This window comes from Poecilia latipinna, unplaced genomic scaffold, assembly GCF_001443285.1.
Source record: "Poecilia latipinna isolate Pla-1442-1.1 unplaced genomic scaffold, P_latipinna-1.0 Scaffold681, whole genome shotgun sequence".
NCBI classification, from domain to species: Eukaryota; Metazoa; Chordata; class Actinopteri; order Cyprinodontiformes; family Poeciliidae; genus Poecilia; species Poecilia latipinna.
This window is the reverse complement of record NW_015113297.1, coordinates 249760-273099: the sequence shown is the minus strand read 5'-3', so window position 1 is coordinate 273099 and position 23340 is coordinate 249760. Positions and strand designations below refer to the sequence as shown.

Here is a 23340-nt window from a genome sequence, read left to right as displayed (position 1 = left end):
TGTACACAAAGTTTTAAAGTTTTGCACAGACTTTACCAATGAATCTAGATGTCAATGAGGCTGTGTGTTCAGTAAATTACAGTAAGTTCTGTATTGAAAAACAGAAATATAAATGTTATCTTTAAAATGGCTGCAAAACACGGCTCTCTGTCCAAAAGGCAAAAAAAAAAAAAAAAAAAAAAAAAAAATAAATATATATATATATATATATATATATATATATATATATATATTTCAGCAACAGCTAATGTATAACTAATGTGACTAAACTAAAAGCAATCATTTAAAAAAAAAAAAAAAAAGGCACCAAGCATGTACAACATGTCTTCATCCTGTTCTCCTCCTTTATTACCAGGCAGTTTCTTAGACGGGAACCTCTTCATTCAGATAGTCATATTCCGGGTCTTGCGAACCGCCTCCCTTTCAGCCAAACACCAGCAGGATGTTTCAGGCGGGGCGCAGTTAGGAAGAAAAGAAGGGAAAAATTAGTACAAGAAAAATTTACGTGTTATTTATTAAAGCATTCAAAGCATTTATGCACCTTATTTTTGTGGCATTATTAAAATGGTATTTGTTGATTGTAATTGTGAAATTGAATTTATAGAAAAAATATCTATAGAACATATTCAGTTGTGCTTTCACAAGTCCAGAACACTTATTGACCTTTTGCACGTGACGTTACTCTCTTCGAAACTCGGCCCGCTCCGCCATGATGGACGTCAAAACAACCGAAGCGCTCCTGTAAAGCCTGTCACGAAACTACATCTGGTGCCCTAAGGTCACTTTTAATTAGTTGATTTCGCAGTAAAATTATCACAGGATGCTGAGCGATCGGCAGCACAAGCAGACAGCATAGAAACCAAACTTATTTTATAACTTTTAACAGGACAGATATGGCAGCGACTGTCAGTCCTCGGTGTAACCGCCAGCGAACACTTTTTACAAAGTAAGAAGATTAATGTTCTTATACTTTATAAGCAAGTGTGATTAGGAAGATATGAAATATTGTATGATGGCAAAGGTACTAGCCATCAGTAAACATGGAACAATACTCCACCGTCATGTAGCCTAGCATCTACAGAAAAAAGGTGATTAGCATCTCGTCTTCTGTTCGTTTTTTAGGTTGCTCTGGTTTAAGAGGAAACTCTGTTTATGACATAGTGACACAAAAAATGTGGCGTGAATTCAGGCAAAGTCGGTAGTTTGATCAACTTGTCAGGAGGGAAAGGGTATGGGTCAGTTTCTAAGCTAGCCATTTCAAGATTCAGTAAATGCCCTGTCTGAACCCTAATCAGGTCTGTTACGCTAAAAAAAGAAAAATTTGCTCAACTGAACAAGTAGAAGCCAAGAATGAACTGGCAAAAACTATTTCAGTCGCTCAGTTCAATACTCCCGATCCTCACTTTTGACGTCCATCATGGTGCTTCAAATGATTAAGTGACATAGTTGCAAAGGGTCAATAGCTCTTTGAACACAAATTTTATTCTTTGAGTTACATTGAAAATAAATTATTTATTAGTGAGGCCTCAGTCGGCCCCTCTCTACCTTGCGTCCCATACAAGGTACCCAGTTACCTCGACTTGCCCCTCTCAATCCCCCTGGGTTAATTAATCTACTCATTTCTGTTCAGTGTGCTTTAGAATTAGATATTCAATATATTTTTTTACTAGAACGTTACATTTCAGTAAAAAAATAACACTATATTGTCTGAAGTTTAGCTGAAATATATGAATGAGCAGAATCAGCCTTCGTCCCTGTTCACCTGAACATTCTCTCCGTCGTCCATCTTCTCTTCCTCAAACCTGTCTGATGTTAAGATTCTTGGTTTCTCCGCTGCTCTCCTTTTCCTCACATACAGAAAGAATGGCAGCCCCAGCACTAAATGAAGAGAAGACTTCAATCATTAATTACTACGTGGATGATGGTTTCAGCTGCTGATTAAATCATCCATCCATTTTCTTTACACCCTTGTCCCTTGGTGGGGTGTCTATCTCCAGCTAACGTTCCGGGTGAGAGGCGGGGTTTCCCTGGACAAGTCACCAGTCCAGGGTGTACCCTGTGTCTCTGGGCAACACAGAGACACACAGGACAAACAACCATGCACACACACTCACACCTAGGGACAATTAACCTGGGAAGAAACCCATGCATGCACAGGGAGAACACGCAAACTCCATGCAGAAACACTGGGGCCGGGAATTAAACCCAGAACCTTCTTGCTGCAAGACAACAGCTCTACCAACTGCACCACTGTGCAGCCCTATGCTGATAAATTCTATAGCCTAAATAATGGAGCAAGCAGCTTCTCATCTAAAGTCACATCCTATGGTCACACAAGTTCCTCATGTTAATCTTGTTAAAAAGGGTCAAATTTCTGCCACCAAACACAGAAGAACAGCTCTTTGTGCTTTTCAATCCTAGTTCAATGTGAGTTTTCTCAGTGTTTTTATATTCATTGTCACATACTTCTGTCATGTGCTGATGTCATTTTTAACAGTCTTCATGTGTTTTGGTGCACCTCCTTTATTCCATTTTCTCTCTGTACATCTGAACTCTGGCTTGAGAGCAAAATATTTCATTTAACCAGGGCCAATATGGTGATGTGGTGCGTTTGGTTGTTAGGAACAACAACAGGTAGAATGTCATGAAGTAGATGTAACACAGTGTGAGAGCTTAACTGCAAGCAGCACAGATCAGTCACCTGCAGTGCACAGAGAATCTGCTTTTATTCCCAGAAACTCGGGACAGGAATCTCAGCCAACACAAGAAGATGTTCTGAAAGAAGACTGCCACTGATTTGTGATTTGGTCATTGGTCAGATGTGAACAAAGTGTTGGTATTTATAGAAGAAATCCCTTACAATTGGAAATGAGCAAAGCAGAGACATTGAGTCAACAGGAAACAAGAAACGGACAAACAGCAAAGTAAGGTAGGCAGCTGGTTGTGACTGGTGCTGTTTTTGTTACATTTTTCATTCTTTTATTCCACACCAGACTAATGTGTGCTCCAATGAAGAATTATATCTTAGAGGTTGGATAATTTAGCGGCTGCTGGAGTCATCGACGGTCAAATTTAGTGTTGAACATGAATAAAATCATTGTAATATTAGTTTTATCTGAAGTATACACAATAGTTTTGTGAACTTTGTTGATTGTAAATTATTAAATGTCCAACTTCATGGGCCTCAGTGTTTGTCTCGTATTTCCATGATAATAATGTAATATACTACAAAGTTTAGATTCTGAGTTCAAAATGCTTCTTGGTCTCTTGAATTCAAAGCTGCATCTTCAAATTGAAGAAGGCTCTATTCATCTCAAAGCTTAAGATTCAAACTTACTGAACAGCAGCATTAGGAAGCCCTTCAGTATCCCCAGGGTGACTGACAGGTTGGAGCCACCAACATTTTTCTCCTGGCAGGTTACTTGTTCTCCAGTGCAGTCACACACTGTAGCTGTGACTGTGCTGACCTGAGACAGACCCTGGTTGTCTGAAACAGTCATGGCTACAGTGTAATTTCCGTTCTCCAACTCAAGGTTCAAAGTCAGGATAATCGCTGTTCCTGCCAGCAAGAGAACAAACAACAATTTATCAGGAATTCAATCAGTTTTAGATTTCTCATTCTTCTTCACTTGAACAACTTAGGTGACTCTTCAAGTTCTGACAAGAACAGCAGCAAACTGGGTAACATCCAAGGATGAGAGATGATAAACGAAAATGTTTAATCATCCTTTTCAGCTTAGATTACGCTGTAGTTTCTGCAAATATATAGTGGTTCGTCTCTAGTGCAGATTCCTTCCATTTAGTTTTACTTTGTCAAAGGAACTGTGATTGATTGATTCGTTGGTGTTGCTTGCAGACTGATTCATGATCAGTTGGGTTTATCTGGCATACATACCGGCGTCATTCATTCTAGCCGTCCAGTTGGCCTTAGAGTCATGTGAGCTCACGCTGTATGGAGAAGTAAAGCCTGGTCCATCTTTATCTGTTACAGTCAGCAGCTGAGGAGCTGGTTTCTTGCTACACATCTGAACAAACCAAATGGATTTAAAACACTAATGATTATGTTACATTATATTTGTAGTTTTCGCTTTTGTCATCTTAATTTTTATGTTAAGTAATTTAACATAAAAATTCAGTTTGATACTAATAATATTTTCAAACAAACAACTGGACAAAACAACCAGGCCTAAGAAATGTTCATCTCCCTACAGGTGGGAGTTACATACTGTAATAGATTGTTCTTCAATAATGGGTGCGTTGTCGTTGACATCCTCAAGTTTAATGATCAGAGTTCCAGTTCCTGTAGCTGAGATCTGATCTGGAGACATGAAAGGCAAACAGCAGTGAAGAATGAGCAATCCTGTTGACACCTTCAACGATCCTCAGAGGAAGGAGTTAAAAATCTCTTCAAGAAAAGAGATCATATTCTAAAGAACTCCTTTCAAGACAAGTCAATTCTAGAATTGAATTTTGAGTAAATCCTAGAATTGTAGCTTTGAAAGTAGTTTTGTACTTTCATTGAGATTTTTTCCCCTTTTCAAACTTTCAATCCTGCCGTTTGGGGGAAAATAGCTTTTTTTTTTTAGGAAACTGTTCCATCTTTGTTTTGGTTGCTGCGTAGTTGAACTGATTTTTGGCAGAATTTTTTATACTTTGCTATTTTGTTATAATGCGCAACCATAATAGGGTTTACAACAGGGAGCGAGTGATTAACATCTGAAAAGCTGAAATAATACCATAACTGAAGCCAGAAATCCCAGAGGAGTTGAAAAGGAGACGTTGTTGATTCAGAGGAGTGAAGAGGAGAGACAGAAGGAGGAATTTCAAACCATCTCTACCATCCATCGCAATGGACAACATGAGATCATTAGCTCATAAGATGGATGAGCTTCAAGCCCTGACAAGGACTCAGCAAGGGTGTAGGTAATACAGTGTAATGTGTTTTACTGAGCCATGGCTGCAGGGTCATATCCCCAACTCCAACATCCATCTAATTTTTGAATTTGAACTGAAGTGAAATTTAGCTCAAATCATTAAATTAAATTCCTTTTAACTTAAACCATGATTTACAAAGAGTTCCCCCAAAACCATTAAGACAGTTAACCCTCACACCCACCATCATCATATGCACCAATCAGGACTGTGCATTTGTCCTCCTTCACAAAGCTGGATTCTCTGTCCATCTGGTTTCTCACTGTTATCTCACCAGTATCCTTATCAATGCCAAGCCAGCCGGCTGGGTCACTGATTATTTTATACCTGGACATCAAGGACAAAAATTGATTTAAATGACAAGACAAAGCAAGACTTTATAAGCAGTATGATCAGAAAAAAAACATCCATCTATCAGTGTTGCTATAGTAACATTTCCTGCCTGATTAATTACCACTGGAAAACAAGATTGGTTCAGATGTACAACACAAATGAAATCTAATTTAAAGGTGTATGCTGTGTCGCTTCAGGTTGGAGGATTTTCAGGTTCCTTACATGACTTTCTGTTTGGCTGCAGTGTCTGGATCAGAAGCTGTGTACTGCACCACAGAGCTGTTCACGGCAAGGGCCTCACTTTTAGACACAAGCTTCTGTTCTGATTCAAAGATGGGAGGTTCATTGACATCCAACACAGTCACCACCACTGTAGCAGTGGAAGTGACCAATGAAACAGAAGGAGCAAAAGGAGCCTCATTCTCCACTGTAACCAGTAGAGTGTGCTTACTGGTCCTCTCAAAGTCCAGACCCTGGTTTAATTGAAGAAAGATCATAGATCAACTGATCAGACATTAACAGTACAATCACTTACCTATACTACGTTTAGAAAAATGTCCCTTTATTTGAAACAGTGTAATAAAGAATCATATTTAACATTTATGCTCTAGTAGTAAGAACCTGCTGTTCCTCCTACCTTAGCAGTAGTGATGATTCCTTCTTGTTTGTTTGTTCCTGTTTTCACAGTAAACAGATTTCCTGGATCTCCATCAATAATGCTGAACTTTGCATTCCAGGCTGCAGTATGAGGATCATCACTGTCTGTCACCTCCATCTTAACAACCAGAGCGTCGACTTTATTCTCTTCAACTGTGGCCGAATACTGAGACAGAAGATGTACACATAAGAAAAAGTTCCACATGGTTATTATTGAATCATCCATCATCAGTTTATGATTTGTTTTATATTTCATGGACTCACTAATAGCATTCAGAGTGATCTACTGCTTTACTGACCAGCTGCTGCACAAATCAACTGGGATGAACAAAATTGAAAAAAACATTCTAAGTAATTACTATCAGACTGTAGAATCTGACCACCAGCTACAAAAAGAGGGGCAGATTAATAAAAGCAGTCATGTGTTCTACTTACAGAAGGTACAGTAAAGACCGGAGCGTTATCGTTGCTGTCAGTCACCTTGATGATCACTCTGGTAAGTGCAGTCAAACCTTCTCCCTGCATGTCAGCTGCTTGTACTTGCAGTTCATACTGAGAGATTTTCTGTTGCAACAAACATGAACTTGAATCACCAACTTTGTCTACTGATGGCTACAAATTGTTAACTGCAGTGTAAAACTTTACACTGATGGATCGATTCCTGATCACTGCATCATATGTTGGAAAAATAATCTGAACTGAGTTTTATAAAACTTGCCTCAAACTTATTTAGTAAATTAAGTTATTAATAAATAATTAATAATAATATTTAAGTTATTCTCAGGCTCTATAGTTATAATTCAACCTTCAAGAATACATGAAGGCTGAATTCTGGCCAAAATGTAAAGCTACATGTTATAAACAGGAAATCTGACCATGAGGATTTAGTGAGACACTTTGACCCTAACAGTCTTTGAAATGTGCTAAAGAAATAAAGTCGACTGATTCATTGATTAACTATTGTTGGAATCATCACCTCTCTTTCCAGTCCAGTTTCGTTAACTCTGATGACTCCAGTTATTGGGTTGATGGTAAACATGTTGGGACTGGGCTGCTGTGGCCTCTGACTCATTATACAGTACCGGATATCAGAGTTATCAGTATTTGGCTCATCAGCATCTGTGGCCACAACCTGAATCACCTCAGAACCTAATCAAGAGGAAACATGAAGCAGGTCAGTGAGAGCAGAGACATCAGTTTATCAACAGAGAGGCTGAGCTGAACTGAGAACCTCTTCATGTCCAGCTGATGATTCCAGGTTCCTTTAGACAGGTCATTCAGGTCAAAGGGTTTTCTACATCTTGACAAATCACTAAAAGTCATCACAGTGACCTTTCTATGTCGATAACTGAGACTCTGCAATCTGTGGGAGATTTTTAATTTGTATTTGAATTGTCGCTGAGTTTGATGGGTGAGGCAGGATTAGATTTATATCACAATTCAGCTACAAGACAATTCAAAGAGCTTCACATGGTTTAAATAAAAATAAATTGCAGTGGTGTAATTTAAGAAAGCAAAGAAAAGTTAGACTAAACTTAAACATTTAATGAATATTTATCTGAAATATGAAATTTTATTCGAACATGATATATTTGTATCATGTTCGAATAAAATTTCATTTCATTTCATTTCATATCTTGTCCTTGATTTAAAGCACAGTTCTCAAACTCCAGTCCTCAAGACCTCCTGTCCTATCGTTTTTAGATGTGCCGCACGCACAAAACACTGGAATGAAATGGCTTAATTATCTCCTTCTTGAGTAGATAAGTTCTCCAGAGTCCTGCTAATGACCTAATTATTCTATACAGGTGTGGTGCAGCAGAGGCACATCTAAAAGTTGCAGGACAGCGGCCCTTGAGGACTGGAGTTTGACACCCCTGATATGAAGGAACTCAGTGTTTCAGCTGTTTTGCAGTTTTCTGGAAGTTTGTTCCAGATTTGTGGCGCATAGAAGCTGAATGCTGCCTCTCCATGTTTGGTTCTGAGTATGCAGAGCAGAACCAGAACCTATGTCTGACAGCCACTGGGTTCTGCCAACTATCTAGTTGTTTGCCACCATCAGAGTGTGAATATTTGTAAAAAATAAAAATAAAACATTTAGAAAAAATGTGTAGCACCACTGAAAACACCGTAGAGGGTATGCCCAGTCAATTGGTGGCGCTCTAACACTGTCACAGAACAACAAAAAAAGAACTGAATGTCACCATGTTATTTATAAAAGTGAGGTGAATGTAGGATCCAAAGAGAGCTACAGCAGTCATAGTTTAAAAAAAAAAACATCTTACATGTATAAATTGAAACATGAAACTGAAGTTTTGAAATGTATCCACTCTGGGACCCTTGTTCAGAAAAGATCGCCTCTGGTCTCTCAAAAAGCCGGATCCGTGTGGACAAACAACATAAACAACAACAACAACAAAAAACTCTTACGGATGCATCTGAAATGGTCTCCTTGTGACTGAGTCACAATGAGTTCATCAGCAAAACAAAGACAATGAATTTAACTGCAGGCTGAGGATGTAATTCAGCCTCAGTTTTCTCCTCAGTATGCAGCTAGTTCAGGTCGCAAATGATAAAAGTTGCAAATATTTGTGACTTTTAAAATGATTATACTTTTGCACTCATATCTACATATGTAAAGTAAGACATTATTAATTTGTGTGACTTTACCTTTTTCTGAGGCCTCTGGAACTTCTCCCTTATAGGTAGACTGGTTGAAAACAGGTTTGTTGTCATTCTGGTCAATGACATTGATTATGATATCCATAGGCTCATCTGCACTTGTAGTGGATCCTGCTGTAACAGCATGGGCTGTAAGCTGTAAAATGATACAAATTTTCATCACCAGAACAATTATATTCTGTTCCTATTTTCATTTCATATTGATGAAAACTCATTTTATTTTTACTGTGTAGTTTTTTGTGCAGGTATTAAAAGTTACTTAATATTAATAGTCTTCAATAATTACAATTAAGTATTCTGTAACAGACTGAGTTACTGAATGCTTTTTAAAGTCAAGTGAAGAAATGTTAATACTCTGATCAAATCTGTGCAATCGTCTGAGGATTTAAAGATTAACATGTTATATCGCAGATGTAACAAAATAAATTGGACAGAAAAGCATCAAGTTTAAGGCTGTTATCACTGTCATGATGTTGGTAAAGTGTTGGGCCCAAATGCAGAGAGGTGGAGGCAGCAGCTGAGTTTGGTGATTTAATGGAAAGAGGATGAAGAAATGCTCAACACTTACAAAAATACATGAACCAGAGAAACAACAAAAAAAGAAGTCCAAAAAAAACACGAGGAAAATACAGGGAGGCACAACTGACTGAAAAGAGTAGAACTGAGGATCCAGCAAATTATGGGGGAGAATGAGAGGCTTAAATACTGGAGAGGCTGAGAGCCAAAGATCTGAGCTGATGAGCTAATAGTTTGCAGGTGTGAGGGATTGGAGCAGGAACCAGGCTGAGAGGAGAGAGAACGTGGCACAGGAAGCCGGGAAGATACACCGGAGGACAAAGGAGAGCAGGAAGTAATAGTAACAGTGAAGAAACCTGAAAAGCAGACACTAAAAAACAACTAGATCTAGAGTAACGAAATAACTAAGAAATAAACACGACTAAAACACAACAAGGGACCGACAAATAGGAAAATAAGACAGATCTAACCAAAATAACATCAAATAATGAAACTAGGATCACCATGAAAGGCTGAACTAAAGTGAATTAGAACAAAACTGATAAAACTTGATGACAAACAGAAAATCACAGAAATAGACAAAACTCGACCCAAGAACCCAGAGTCCTGACAATCACACCTGATAGTCCAGTAGACTCAGTTTGACTCCAGACCAAAGTTGCAACATTTGTTACGTTTTCAGCTGCTGTGGTTCTTTTTCACATGACACTGTCAAACAAACTTAAGCATTCAAAATATCTATTTACCTCCTTACCTGTGGTGGCGCTGCACCAAGAACCATTGAAGGAAGCAAAATAAAAACCTCAGAAGAAGAAGCTGAGCTCAACTTCCTTCTTCACAGTTGGGGGATTTCTCTTTTGTTTTTGGCAAAAGACCCTCTAACACTAGACATGAATCAAATAATGAAACTGTTTCATGGTGATTTAATGAAACTAACTTTTACTAGTTTCAACTATTTTAGTTGTGTTTACCCAGAATGCTCTGCACTACACTCTACTTCCTGCTTTTTGAGAGGTCTCCGGTCTGCTTGGCATTCACATATGCATTCAAACTGTACCAGAGTTCACTTCATCAGAACTGAGTCTGAGGTTTTTGGGCTCTAGATTTCTCTATTTTGGTCTCCATCAGAGTTTGATTACACATTCACACTTCCCCAAATCAACTGGACTTTTTAGTTATATTAAAGGAGTGAAACACGATTGGTGTGAATGAGGCACCTTACGGATAGTAGAGAAAACACTGACCCTGTACTTGTCCTGTTTCTCTCTGTCCAGTCCCTGTGTGACATACAGATAACCAGTGTCTCTGTCCATGATGAAAAGACCAACAGGAGGCTGATCTGCTCCAGGACCAGTGATGCTGTATAAGATCTTCTTCGTCTTATCTCTATCAGAGCGGATCTAGACAACATAGATCAGGGTTGAATAGAGACAACAATCAGCAAAAACAATTCAGGGAAGAGAAAATTATGATGGGTAACAAATGTCTTTTGATTAGCTTAACCTAATAAATGTTTTAGTTAAAGCATTTATTCTATGTTATTATAGGTATAAGAGACATGCAGGCCAGAAACAAATATATTTTTCCATTTTGAGCCAGAATTCAGTTTTCCTAAACACAACAAGAAATGTAGAAAGTATGTGGCCAATGTAAATACACGTTACAAACACATGATATAAATAAAGAGGAAAATACACTGGATGACATTTTTCTGACATCAAAAACTGTAGGACATTTTTGTTCCTATTACCTGAACAATAAACACAGGTAAAGGTCCTCTATAATTTTCAGCAATATTCATGGGAGGGATAATCCATTCTCTCTTCCTCCTCTTCAGCCCTGGACTGGATTTGATGAAATCCAGGACGGCGATCTGAGGATCAGCTGGATCCTAAGGAAACAAATATTCTGTCTGTAAATGACTGAACCTGTGAAGGTCTGATGAACGATGCAGCCTGGGTGGAATCTGGCTGCAATGGGCCTCAGAAGACGAGAATCAAAATAATCTCATAATCCTGATACTATGATGACAAACAGGTTACGAGGATGCTTTTTAGTCCACTAAATAGTGGGTTTGTTTGATTAATATTCAGGTTTATTACATTCAAAGTGTTCATATGATGTAAAAAAAAAAAAGCTTTTAGGTTTCCTAATGACCAGAACCGAGACATCATGAAAACAAAATGTTCTTTTTCACAGATCAGTCTGGATGCACCTGCAATAAATGTAACTTAGAGGAGAATCAGTCGATCTAAGTATTATAGTGACTACTTTTTTTTCTAAAACATAACACACACATAGAAATGAAGGAGACAGTATGGTGCTGTCCTAATCATCTGAATGTATCACTTTATTTGAGTTAAATACTTCTCTCATTGCCAGCTGAGTGTTGAGTAACAACTAAATCTTCAACCAGGAAGTTTATTTTATGTGCTTTGCTAATTCCGGTATGTGTGCGAGTATGTGTGTGTTTATTTCCTAGAACAACTTTCTTTACGTCCCACTTAATATCAGGTCTTAACTTACCTGCTGATTCCTATCAGAGTCCAGCTGATCATGAAGCTGGGTGTTGAGTTTATGAGCCTCATGATGAGATTCAGCATCCAGATGGTTGTTCATATAGTGATGATCCTAATACAACAACCTGACAGGAAGAGTCATTTTCTGACCTTGTGAATCCCACACATGGACCGAGAAGTTCTGGTTCCCCTCATGAAGGACAGCCTGTCTATTTACCTGGACCAGGATAACAAAGGTCATTAGCCTTTAACTCTGGAGATGGTCCAAGCCCCCGTTGATAAGCAGGTATAGAGAAAATTCATGGAACAGCTGCTAACATCTCAGAGAGAAGGGCAGAAATAACGTGTAAACAATTTTAAGAGAAATGTAATTCATTCATGTTCTCATCGTTACGCACAGTTATTATTCCATCAGGCTCTACAACAAAATGGCTGTCATCTGTGCTGAAGAGAAACTGTGTGCGGCCCGTGCAGTCAGTGAAGACAACTGGAAATAAATAAATAAATACATCCATCATAACTTATTAAATTATTAAATTCTTGCTGAAACTCAAAGTGAAAAAGTGCTTGTTTAATATTCAAAAGCAACTTAAATGTTGAATTAATAATATTTGTTCTTCAACACTAGGTGAAAACTTCAATATTAGTTTCAAACATGAAATTACTTTTTAACAATAAATGTGTCACATAATGCTTCTTATAATGTAAGGAAAGAGGTTATCTTACATTTGGTTAAAAAAATAGAACATAAAGCAAAAAGTTTTAATATCCCCTCCTTCCCTCCATGTCAGGCAGTTCAGCTTTTCCAGATTTTACTCAATGCCCAAACCTTTGCCGAGTCTTGTGCCTTGCTTCAGGGCTTTGTTGCTCACTTTTAATATTAACATCTCTGACTCAAATCCAGGCTGACATGGTGATTCCTCTGCAGCTGCAGTCTAGAAGAGAAGAGATACATTTATATTAACAGCTAATTTATATTCTGCATTGCAGCTAAATTAGAACAGTAACTCATAACCTGCAATGGAGTCACCAGGGCCACATATATATATATATATATATATATATATATATATATATATATATATATATATACACACACACACACACATAAACTATGTTGTTTTCATAGCTTATGTTTAGAAAATGAGTCACTTAATGATAAACTTAATCTGTATTAACAAAGAAAAACAGTGGGCTCAATAGTTAAGTTTCATACATTGTTGGATTTTAACATTTTTCAATAAATATTCTTTTGTAGATTTTAGTTTGTAGATTTATTCATTTGTTAACATTTTCAACAGAGAATACTGAAGTATCGTGCAATATTCAAATTCTGAGGTGAATCAAAAGAGTTTGTGTGAAGAGATAAATATTCTTACCTGACAGAAGATCCAAACACTCCAAATTACAAGCCAAGTGGTCCCCATTTCTGTGTAAAAGTTCTTGTGATTTATTTTTATTCGTCAAATGTTTGAGAGAAAGTCAGTATATGAAGATTCTGCTACAGACTATCTTCTGAGTCTGCAGCATGCACAAAGCCACCAAATGTTCATATAAACCACCACATGTACATGTACACTTAACCAAAGATGCAACGCCACTTATCTTAAACCAGGCAACACCCACAGATTGCGGAACCCAAACACAGCAGGCAAAAAAAAGTGTATAGTTGTGAAAATGTATTGAGACAAAAACCAGAGTCCAATTTACAAAGGGAACATCGAGGGGAGCACAAAAATGATGCAACGAGAAGACATGAGGAAATCAGTGAGGAACAAGAAGGAAGTGATGAGAAAAACCAACAAATTGTGACTGAGATAGAGGAGCTTCAATACTGGGAAGGTTGTGAGTTTGACAAAAGACCTGGACTGATGAGCTAATTGATTACAGAGTAGTTTGAGAAGGAGCCAAGGAGAGAGAGAGAACAGGGGAACAGGAAATAATACTAATACTAGAGCAGAGGTGCCCAAAATGGGTCTTCAAGGGCCAGCAACCTGCATCCTGCACCCTGTGGTTTAATGCACCTGGCTCAAGAGTAAAATTAACAAGTGACAAAAATGACCGAACAAACTCATCTGAGGTGGTCAGGTAACATCTGGGTCAGACTGAAACTCCAAAACATTATGCACCACCAGGTGTTTGCCCTGAAGTCAGATATAGTCTCCTTCTCCACTGAGTTTCACTTCTGTCATAAAGCCATCAAAAACAGCAAGTTGTTGCACTTTTGTGTTGTGGAATTATTATCAACACCGATCAGCAAAACATTGTATTTGTACGAGCTCCAGTTAATGTCCGGAGTTGTGCAACTCTTAATGTTTCTCAAAGGTTCAATGGAAAACTTTTAACTATCGTAGTTTCTGGTTACCAGTTTGTTGTTTTAGCTTTATGACTCTCTCAAGCAAAGCTAAAACATTTTATAATTGTACCTGTGACTTCAAAGCTGTACATTTATTTTTAGATTTCTGGATTTCTTTATGTAATTTAGCTGGAAACATGTAGTTGAGATACAATCTGCATTGCCAGATAGTCCACATCAAGATAACAACTGCTAGACCGATAAGGTTTTGTCTAAACCTGATAGAACCTTATCTTTCATCTTTTGCAACTTTAAGCAAAAAAGCAGGATGATCTATCATGGTCTTAAAGACGTGAAGCAAAGATTGTAGCACGAGTTCTGCTTTTATTCTTTGCCTCATTCTGTACCCGTCCTAAAGGGTCTTCATCCTAATCAGTTGCATTTTGTTTGTGTCACTGTCGTCAGTCTGATGTGATTTGGTTAAGTAAGCATGCAGCAAAGACACAGCATAGAAAGACACAGAATAATTTTATCCATAACAACATAATCCCAATAACTTTAATCAAACAAAAACGGCCCAGGATCATGGAGTCGGTTCTATCAGCATCCCTGTATCAACAGGAAGTAGTTTGGCTTTTAGAGCAGACTAGATGTAGAAGATAAATGTTTGCGTAAAACCCAAATAAAAGTTAGAATGCAAGTGAAGAACAAATGGAGAAGCCAGAAAGAAGAAGTAATCATTTCACAACTTAGAATTGGCCAGACAGGACTTAATAGTTCTCTTTTTCATAAAGGCAAATATGAAACAGGGACTTGTAGTTATTGCAATCAGATGGAAACAGTGGAACATGTCTTATTAGAATGCAATAAATATTCAGAGGAATGTCAGCATTTAAAGTCAATACAAAACAGAGAGGAAAAGGGATTTTCTGATAAATCTTTTTAGAAATGAATCAACATCTATCTGAAATCAGTTAATTAGATTTTTAAGAACTACTAAATTATTTAATCGTTTTTAAAAGTATGTGTGTGGGTATGTGTGTATGCATGTGCATACATATATGTGTGTTTGAGTGTCTGTGTGCGTGTGTGTGAATTTGCACACTCATACACACCATTGAGGTGCATATTGTTAAATTCCCTCTGAGTATCACTGATGACCACACTCCAGTCCGGTAGGTGGCGGTAAATGCACTTTAAGTTGGTTGCCATTCGCCAATAAAATACAAAAGAAGAAGAAAGAACAAATGGAATGGAAAGCGGAACCAAAACATGCGAGTCGGCTTTAGTTTCCCCCCGGCGTGTAAACAACTACGGAACGCAGCGGAAGAAGGTCCATCGTGCAGAAAGGCCATGTGCTAACAGCGTTAGCGTTCTGCTGCTACGTCTTCTTCGTTTACTTTCCAACATGGAAAACATTACAGACGGGACATGGGACAGCTTACCTGTTCAACTAAACGAGAAGATTTTACAAACACTTGAGGAAATGAAATTTACTTACATGACACCTGTACAGGTAACATTTTTTTTAGCCTTGAATCCCTGTTTCAACCCATGCTGCTCTAAAACTCCACCTATCTGACTGATGGATCTTTTCTCATTATAGTCTGCTTGTATTCCACTGTTCATGAACAATAAAGACGTGGCTGCTGAGGCGGTGAGTGTCTCTGCAACAAGTTCTTCAAAGAGGCTGAAACGGAGCAAGACGTAGAACTCTGAACTAGTAGGATTTGCTGACAAATTGATTCTGGGTCACGAAGAAATCCAGACTAATGTGATCCATGAAACGTTGAACGGTCAAATGTGTTTATCTTGAGTTGAACTAGATACAAAAATGACAAAAGAATAAGTACAAGGTACAAGACAATCTGCGATATCTGTCATGCGCTTTCATGAATAGAAATATATCTGATGATAGGAGCACTGTGATGATAATGATTACAGCAGTAGAGTTCATTTTAATCAAATTTTCATTAGAACAAAAAGTTGGAACAAGCATGTGATGAAGATTATTTCTTTCTACAAATGAAATCTGAATGAAAAAAGTCAGTGTGAGGGAAATGGTTTGTGGTATCCAAACAGGACAAAGAGTAAAATGTTTTATATAGGATGAAAAAAAGTGACAGGTGTTTTTTTATGGCATAGTGGTAAAAGTGTTGGTTTTCTATCCATCAGACTTTACCAATTAATATTTTTAGGGTACCATCTTATTTAAAAAAATTCTTTATACACAGAGTTTCCATTATGCAACAACAGCTTCCATCCCCTTTGGTTGTTCTGGACAAAATTACCATTACATTTGGTAATTTTGGCCAGCGCGGTCCGGAGCCTGTGGATCATAAGCCTGGCAGGCCACTAGGCTTTACTTGTGTCCTACCAGGCACAACCTACAATAAATAAACAAGTGTTGTTTATTTATTGTAGGTTTTACTCATACATTTACAGTGATAGCAAGTAATGTATTGAATAGCGTTCAGCAGTAATTACAGTAATAAATTCTGTTGTTTAAATACCTCAGATCTAAAGGGTAACTCTGGAAGAACTGCAAATATTTATAGCTCGGGTGGGAGAAACTTTCATCACATAAAATATTAGTTTGTGCACAATTTTAGCTTTTGTGAAAGAGTAGCAATGAGAAAGTCACTTCTGAATGAAACGGATAAAAGTTTTGTGTGTAGTTTAAAACAAGCCACATAGGGGGCGCCATTAACATGACGGCAGCATCTGCTGCTGCTTGTAGGAGCTCTGTATCCAATCAGACAGAAGAATTCAGTTTAAGAGGTATAAGTGCTTTGAAGTAGCTATATTTAACATATTTATTTGGCTCCCTCTGCTGGCGGCTGAATTAATATACAACTTGGATCCAACAGTAGATAGGGATAGGGTTAGGGTTAGGGTTGATATGATAGATGATCAAAACTGAGGATATAAAGAGGTGGTAATTAACAAAATTATTTAAAGAGAGTTATTCGGAAAAGATCAGGAAGTTGTGCTGTCATGACAACCGGTCGTTTCTTAAGGTGTTTGCTGTTTTGCTTCAGGTCACCGGCAGTGGGAAGACTTTGGCTTTTGTCATTCCTATTATAGAGCTGCTGCTGAAGCGCGAGGAGAAACTCAAGAAGAAGCAGGTAACCATGACACCAAAGCAAAAAACTTGGCTGCTTTAGTCTCTGCAGTATTATTATAATTATTTTTGGGATGCTGAGAGATTTGCTGTCGTGGAGTATCTGCTGAAACATTCAGGTGTTTTGTGCAGGTCGGTGCTCTGGTGATCACTCCCACACGAGAACTGGCCCTGCAGATCAGTGAGGTGATGGGAATGTTTATTCAAAAGTTTCCAGAGTTCACGTGAGTATAAAAAAACTTCACAGAGTTAAATGCTGTAGATTGGAATTGTTTCAAACTGAGCAGGCAGACTTAACAAGAAGAATTTTATTTATTTATTTTTTCAATTTACACTCAAAAGTCAATTTCACCTTTTGATTCTCAGGCAGATTTTGCTGATTGGTGGCAGCAACCCAGCAGAAGACGTGGAGAAGTTTAAAGAGCATGGGTATGTGACGGATTTCAGTCCTACTTTAACAGGATGAAAAGCTGGCAGTAAATAGACTTCCTCTGTTTTTAAGGGGTTGAACAAGTGTATTACTTTCTTCTGTTAGACTTCATCATTTGAACAAAATGCATCTGAGTAAAGTTTTCATTTTAATAAATAACCGAGGGCAAATATTTTTTATTTTTATAAAAAATGAAAGCTGTATCCCAGGGGTGGCAACACCAGTAATCCACTAATAGCAAGCTCATTTTTTGTTCAGCTCTTTAGAGTTTTTTGCTAACATTCAACACATTTGTTCAAAAGAATCACTGTCTCAACAGCAACCGTACAGGTAGGTGTGTCATGATAAACACATACCTGTACCTGCTGACATTGTTGAGAGCAATAGTTTGTGTTGCAACAGCATTTACTGCCTTAGCTTCCACTAAATACCATCTTATTGTAGTGCTTTACCATTAGCTTCTTCTAAATACCATGCTGTGATAGCACTAGCTTCTGCTAGATACCATCTTGTACCTCTTTAACATTAGCTTGTGCTAAATATCATCTTGTTATGCTGCTTCAGCATTAGCTTTTGCTAAATTTTGTTATACATCTTTAGCAATAGCTTCTGCTAAATATCATCCTGTTATACCACTTTAGCATTAGCCTTTGCTAAATACCATCTTGTTATAGCTCTTTAGTGTTAGCAGAACTAATGCTTATGATTAGTGCTGTAGTCCTCAGTATTGGGTGGGAACATGTTAGAAAGTGATTATCGTGCTATAACGTCCGTTTTGCGTTTCTTTTCAGTGGCAACATTGTGATTGCGACGCCCGGCCGCCTAGAGGACATGTTCAGGAGGAAATCAGAGGGGCTGGAACTGGCCAGCGCGGTCCGGAGCCTGGATGTTCTGGTTCTGGATGAGGCCGACAGGCTGCTTGACATGGGCTTTGAGGCCAGGTACGAATCAGCAGGAAACATTTTACAGTCAATATGGAGGAAACATCCTATTACAGGATGTCCGTGCACCCTTAAAAAGTCTTAAATTTATCTATCTAAAAGTGAGACCTTAAAATGTCTTAAATTAATTTAAATAATGCAAGTTGTCCTTAAATATTTTAAACACAGGTTTCGTATTGTGGCAGGACTATTTAATCCTATATATTCTTACGCTAATTTTCTGTCAGGTTAAGTTTGAGTTGCATGAACACATTTTCAGTGTGTTCTGTGACTCGAGATGGTTGAGGCTACCAGTAATTAGTTGCTAATACTTTTTTACGCCCATCAATGGCAAAATTATTGAAAATTTATAGTCTCCAGGTTTAGATGTTCTGCATTTCACCCCACTCCCTCCCATGTGTGCAGCCTGAACAGCATCCTGAGCTATCTGCCCAAACAGAGACGGACGGGCCTGTTCTCAGCCACCCAGACTCAGGAGCTGGAGAAGCTGGTGAGGGCCGGCCTCAGGAACCCCGTCCGCATCACCGTCAAAGAGAAGGGTCAGGCTGCCTCGGCCACCCAGAAGACCCCGGCCCGCCTCTCCAACTACTACACTGTGAGTGACGGAGCGAACAGCCTGTCGTTCAGCCGACAAAGCGAAGATGATGACAAAAGACATGCGTGTGCTGTCCTTTCAGATTTGCAGAGCAGAGGACAAGTTCAACAACCTGGTGGCGTTTCTAAGGCAACACAAGCATGAGAAGCAGCTGGTCTTCTTCAGGTTTGATTGAGTTTATAGTTATTTGTGGTTTTTGTTTCTGTTTAATTTATTTTTCTTTGGTTGTAATGTTTTATTTTGTATGTTCAATCGGTTACTAAAACAATTGTTAGTTGCAGCCATCGTACAGATACAGTTTTATTAGTTTTTGAATTATAAGAAACATTGAGAAACCACTTGATATTAATGCAATACTTAGCAGTAGTCTTCTTCCTTCCATCTGTTTTACTATTACCATTGTTAGTAGATTATTATTGTTATTTTACTATCATTATTGTCATCATTAGTTTTTTATTTGTTATATAACACAGATTATGAAGTATACTATATGGTCTACATTGTCACGGTGTTGGTAATTATTCCAATGCTGTATGTCCGGTTATTATTTATAGTCTTTATTATTATTATTATTATTATTATTATTATTATTATTTGTAGATTTTTAAGAATAGTATAATACCATGTTTTTAATTACCAATTTCTGATAATTACTGCGTCTGCAAGTGACGTATAACTGAGATAAGCGGTAGGTTCAATAAGGCTTCACTTCTTATTCCCTTATTCAACAGTAAAGTAGTGGTAATATAATTGTTTTGTTTCTGGTTATGTTTGCACATATTTTCTCTTACTTGTTTTCTTTGTTTTTTTAAAGCACCTGTGCCTGTGTGGAGTTCTTCGGCCGAGCACTGGAGTCGCTGGTCAAGAAGGTCACGATCCACTGCATCCACGGCAAGATGAAAAATAAGCGCAGCAGTATTTTTTCAGACTTCAGGGCCTTAAAGAGGTAGAACCGCCCCCCCCCCATCCCACAGTAAATCTGTACCATCACATGTTTGTTTTTAAAAGTGTTGTGACGTTGCAGCGGGATTTTGGTCTGCACCGACATCATGGCCAGAGGCATCGACATCCCCGACGTGAACTGGGTTCTGCAGTACGATCCCCCCAGTAGCGCCAGGTTGGTGCAATTAGTTTAAAAAAATACAAACAAAAGTTGCTCTTTAAGGTTAAGGACTATTTATTTTGGCGGATTAATGCATTGCACAAATGAATTGTCCTGTTAGCTTAAACATTAAAACACTATTAGTTTTCTAACTACAAGGCTCCAACCGTTTTTTCTTTTTTCCGTCAGAGCTTTTGTGCATCGATGCGGGAGAACAGCACGTATCGGTAACCACGGCAACGCCCTCGTCTTCCTGCTGCCAATGGAGGAACCGTATGTCGACTTCTTGTCCATCAACCAGAAAGTGAGTGTGAAGTTGTTTTGAGTAAGTGACAGTATCAGTTGTACTGGGATCCTTCAGCAGTTGTCGTAGCCGTCGGCAACAAGACTTTCTGGATCAGCCATGCAGGAGTTAATACGCTGCTTGGAGACATTTTGCACTTAATCTGATAATTGATGGTTTAAAATAATTGTCTCACTCAAAGATTATTTGACTCAGCATAAAGTCACCCAAAGGAGGATCAGAGCTACAGTGATATGAAATAATCAGAAAATGGCATCCATTCAAATTTTTCTTTTCTTTTTTTTTTTTTTTACAGAGGCGGTCATGGGTAAATTTTTTTCTTTTGCATTACCTCAAAAAAGTATTGCATTCCTTTGCAATAAATTAGCAAATTCACCCTATTTAAAATTGCAACTGAAAGCGAGCAAAGATGTTTTATTCCTGTTGTAATTTGTGACATTGAAGTTCTTTAAAAGAAACCAGAACTAGTTGATAATTGGTGCATCTCCATAGGACGTTGGTCAGGATGTGATTGGGCTAACAGTATTTTTTTGTGACCAGTGCCCGCTGCAGAAGATGTCTCCTATAAAGGACGTGGTGGACGTGCTGCCCAAGGTGAAAGCCATGGCGCTAGCCGACCGCGCCATGTTCGACAAAGGCATGAGGGCCTTTGTGTCGTACGTCCAGGCTTACGCCAAACACGAATGCAGCCTCATCTTCAGAGTAAAAGGTCAGAATTCCTCAAAGCCGACTGTATTTTTTTTTTATTATCCCCCCAAAAATGAATTGTATTGTTTTTGTATTGTATTGTCTCATATTGTTTTTTGGTTTAGATCTGGATTTTGTGTCCCTGGCCAACGGCTTCGCTCTGCTCCGCCTGCCGAAGATGCCCGAGCTGAAGGGGAAAACGTTTCCCGACTTCGTGGCGACGACGGTGGACACAGACAGCATCCGCTACAAGGACAAAAACAGACAGAAGCAGAGGCAGAAGATGCTGGCTGAGCTGAAAGCCAAGGAGAAGACGGAGCTCCCCAAGAAGAACTTCGTCAAGAACAAGGCCTGGTCCAAGCAGAAGACCAAGAAGGAGCGCCGGAAAAAACGCGCCGCCAAAAGGAAACACGATGAGGTAAACTCTGTTTGGGGGATAAATGAAGCATTAAAGCTGCAGTGTGCAACTTTTATTAAAAAAATAAATATACATTTCTTTTACATATTTGTTGAAACTACTAATCTGCAGCTAGCATAGTCTGTCATGAATGCTAAGGCTAGTTAACATGGCCACTAGATGAACAGTTTTCCTTTAACACTAAGTTGTTTCTCCACCACTAGCTTATTTAACAGCGGGTTCACATGCTTTATTGACAGCGCTAAGACCCTTCTCCTGGCTCTGATTGGTTGCATTTCTTCAGACGGCCATAACAGCAGGGAGGAGGTGGAAGAGATCGATCTTACCTCATAGTGACAGTTTTAGCAAATATGTAGAAAAACATACTCTTCATGAAAGTTACGTACTGCAGCTTTAAGACGGGACGTTCTCATGGCTTCTGTTCTACCTCTGCAGGACTCTGACATGGACGAAGAATACATGAAGGAGCTTTTAGAAGACACTCGCCTCCTTAAGAAACTAAAAAAAGGCCAAATCAGCGAGGAAGACTTCGAGCAGCAGCTCACAAACTCAAAGCAGGAAGCAGGTGGACCGTAAATGTCTGTTTTATTGTTTAGCGAAGGGACGCGGTTATAAATACAATTTGATGAGTTCGTCGCTGACGGCCGACGGGGTGAGGACCCCCAGGTCTGTGAAGAGCAAGGTGATGAGGGAGGGGGGCGTGTAGTCGATGACCGGGTGTTCCTCCGACAGGTTCCGGATGCTCTTCAGGGTGTCGGCTTTGTACTGGGCAGGACAGGAAGCACAAGTCAATAAATCTGGATAAAGGGACGGAAAATCATTCAAATAAAAACACACAAAATAAGTAAGCCGCACCTTAAACTTATCGGGGACGTCCTGTTGGTTCAGCGGATACAGACGAACAAATTTAAAACTTTCTGCAACGACGTAGAAGGGCTTGTTGTGAGCCTTGGAGCACATAGCCATCTGATAGGTGCCGATCTGGGGAAAAACACACACAGACTCTAGATTCTGTTGGAAACATACACAGATCTGATCTGATCTGATCTGTGCATTCAGCTCCCTCGAGTTTCAGTTTTATCCGGGGCCATGAAGGGAACGCACCTTGTTGATGATGCCTCCGCTCTCGACGACTCCCTCTGCTCCAACAATGACCAGGTCCACCTTCTCCAACACATACCTGGAAGACGGAAAATTTAAACTAAGCAGCTTTTAAAAACAGGTTCATTAAAACAGTATGAACATAAATATTAAGCATTTTTCCTCAACTTTTGCTTGTTCTCTTTCTGAACCTCAGTGTTGTGGTCAAGACCAACTAACCCGAGACCAAGACAAGACCAAGACCAGAGTGTATCGAGACCAAGTCAAGACCAAGACTTTTAGGGTCCGAGACCAAGTCAAGACCAAGACCAGCGCCCCGCGCTACATGACACGATAAAATGTGAAATATGATCAAAATTACTTCTCAAATTGATCTGAAAGATTCATATTTCATAAAAACACCTAGATATTAAATACTTAATGGATTTTACCAACATTAAAAGCAGAACAAACTTTTTGTTCTGCTTTGCTTCCATCTCATTCAGATTTGCTTCCATCTCTGTGCAAACAACCAAAGAGCAATGTGCATGCTCTGTGTGCTCTTTCGTTCTTGTGTTTTATTTATTTGTTAATTAAAAAAATATCAATGTACATGATTAAATAAAATAATGATAGGTACTGCAGTGTATGCAGACCATTACAAGAACAAAGAAGAGTGTTCTGTCAGGTCAGCATACGCTGTCAGGTTGTCATACGCTTAACA

At 38.7% G+C, this 23340-nt stretch overlaps 2 protein-coding genes and 1 pseudogene across 3 annotated transcripts in view; 1 reads left to right on the top strand and 2 right to left on the bottom strand.

Annotated features, from left to right (window-relative positions):
- Nucleotides 1-295: 295 nt before the first annotated feature.
- On the bottom strand, nt 296-13567 carry LOC106954796 (cadherin-1-like; annotated as a pseudogene).
- Nucleotides 13568-14981: 1414 nt separating this feature from the next.
- ddx55 (DEAD (Asp-Glu-Ala-Asp) box polypeptide 55) lies at nt 14982-22131 on the top strand. Its single transcript, XM_015044567.1, has 14 exons — nt 14982-15451; nt 15542-15592; nt 16977-17063; nt 17192-17283; nt 17426-17488; nt 18281-18430; nt 18836-19025; nt 19108-19190; nt 19840-19971; nt 20050-20142; nt 20317-20431; nt 20972-21140; nt 21244-21536; nt 21972-22131. Exons 1-14 carry the CDS (start codon nt 15188-15190, stop codon nt 22110-22112), a joined length of 1923 nt encoding a protein of 640 aa, XP_014900053.1. The 5' UTR covers nt 14982-15187; the 3' UTR covers nt 22113-22131.
- Nucleotides 22105-23340, bottom strand: part of eif2b1 (eukaryotic translation initiation factor 2B, subunit 1 alpha) — a 9073-nt gene continuing 7837 nt past the window's right edge. Inside the window, exons 7-9 of one of the 2 annotated variants that reach the window (XM_015044569.1) lie at nt 22641-22716; nt 22392-22517; nt 22146-22301 (exon numbers count right to left, since the gene is read on the bottom strand). In XM_015044569.1, the coding sequence (XP_014900055.1) occupies nt 22146-22301; nt 22392-22517; nt 22641-22716 (358 nt within the window). Of the gene's footprint in view, nt 22518-22640; nt 22717-23340 lie in introns of both variants that reach the window. The other variant, XM_015044568.1, reaches the window with a different exon arrangement.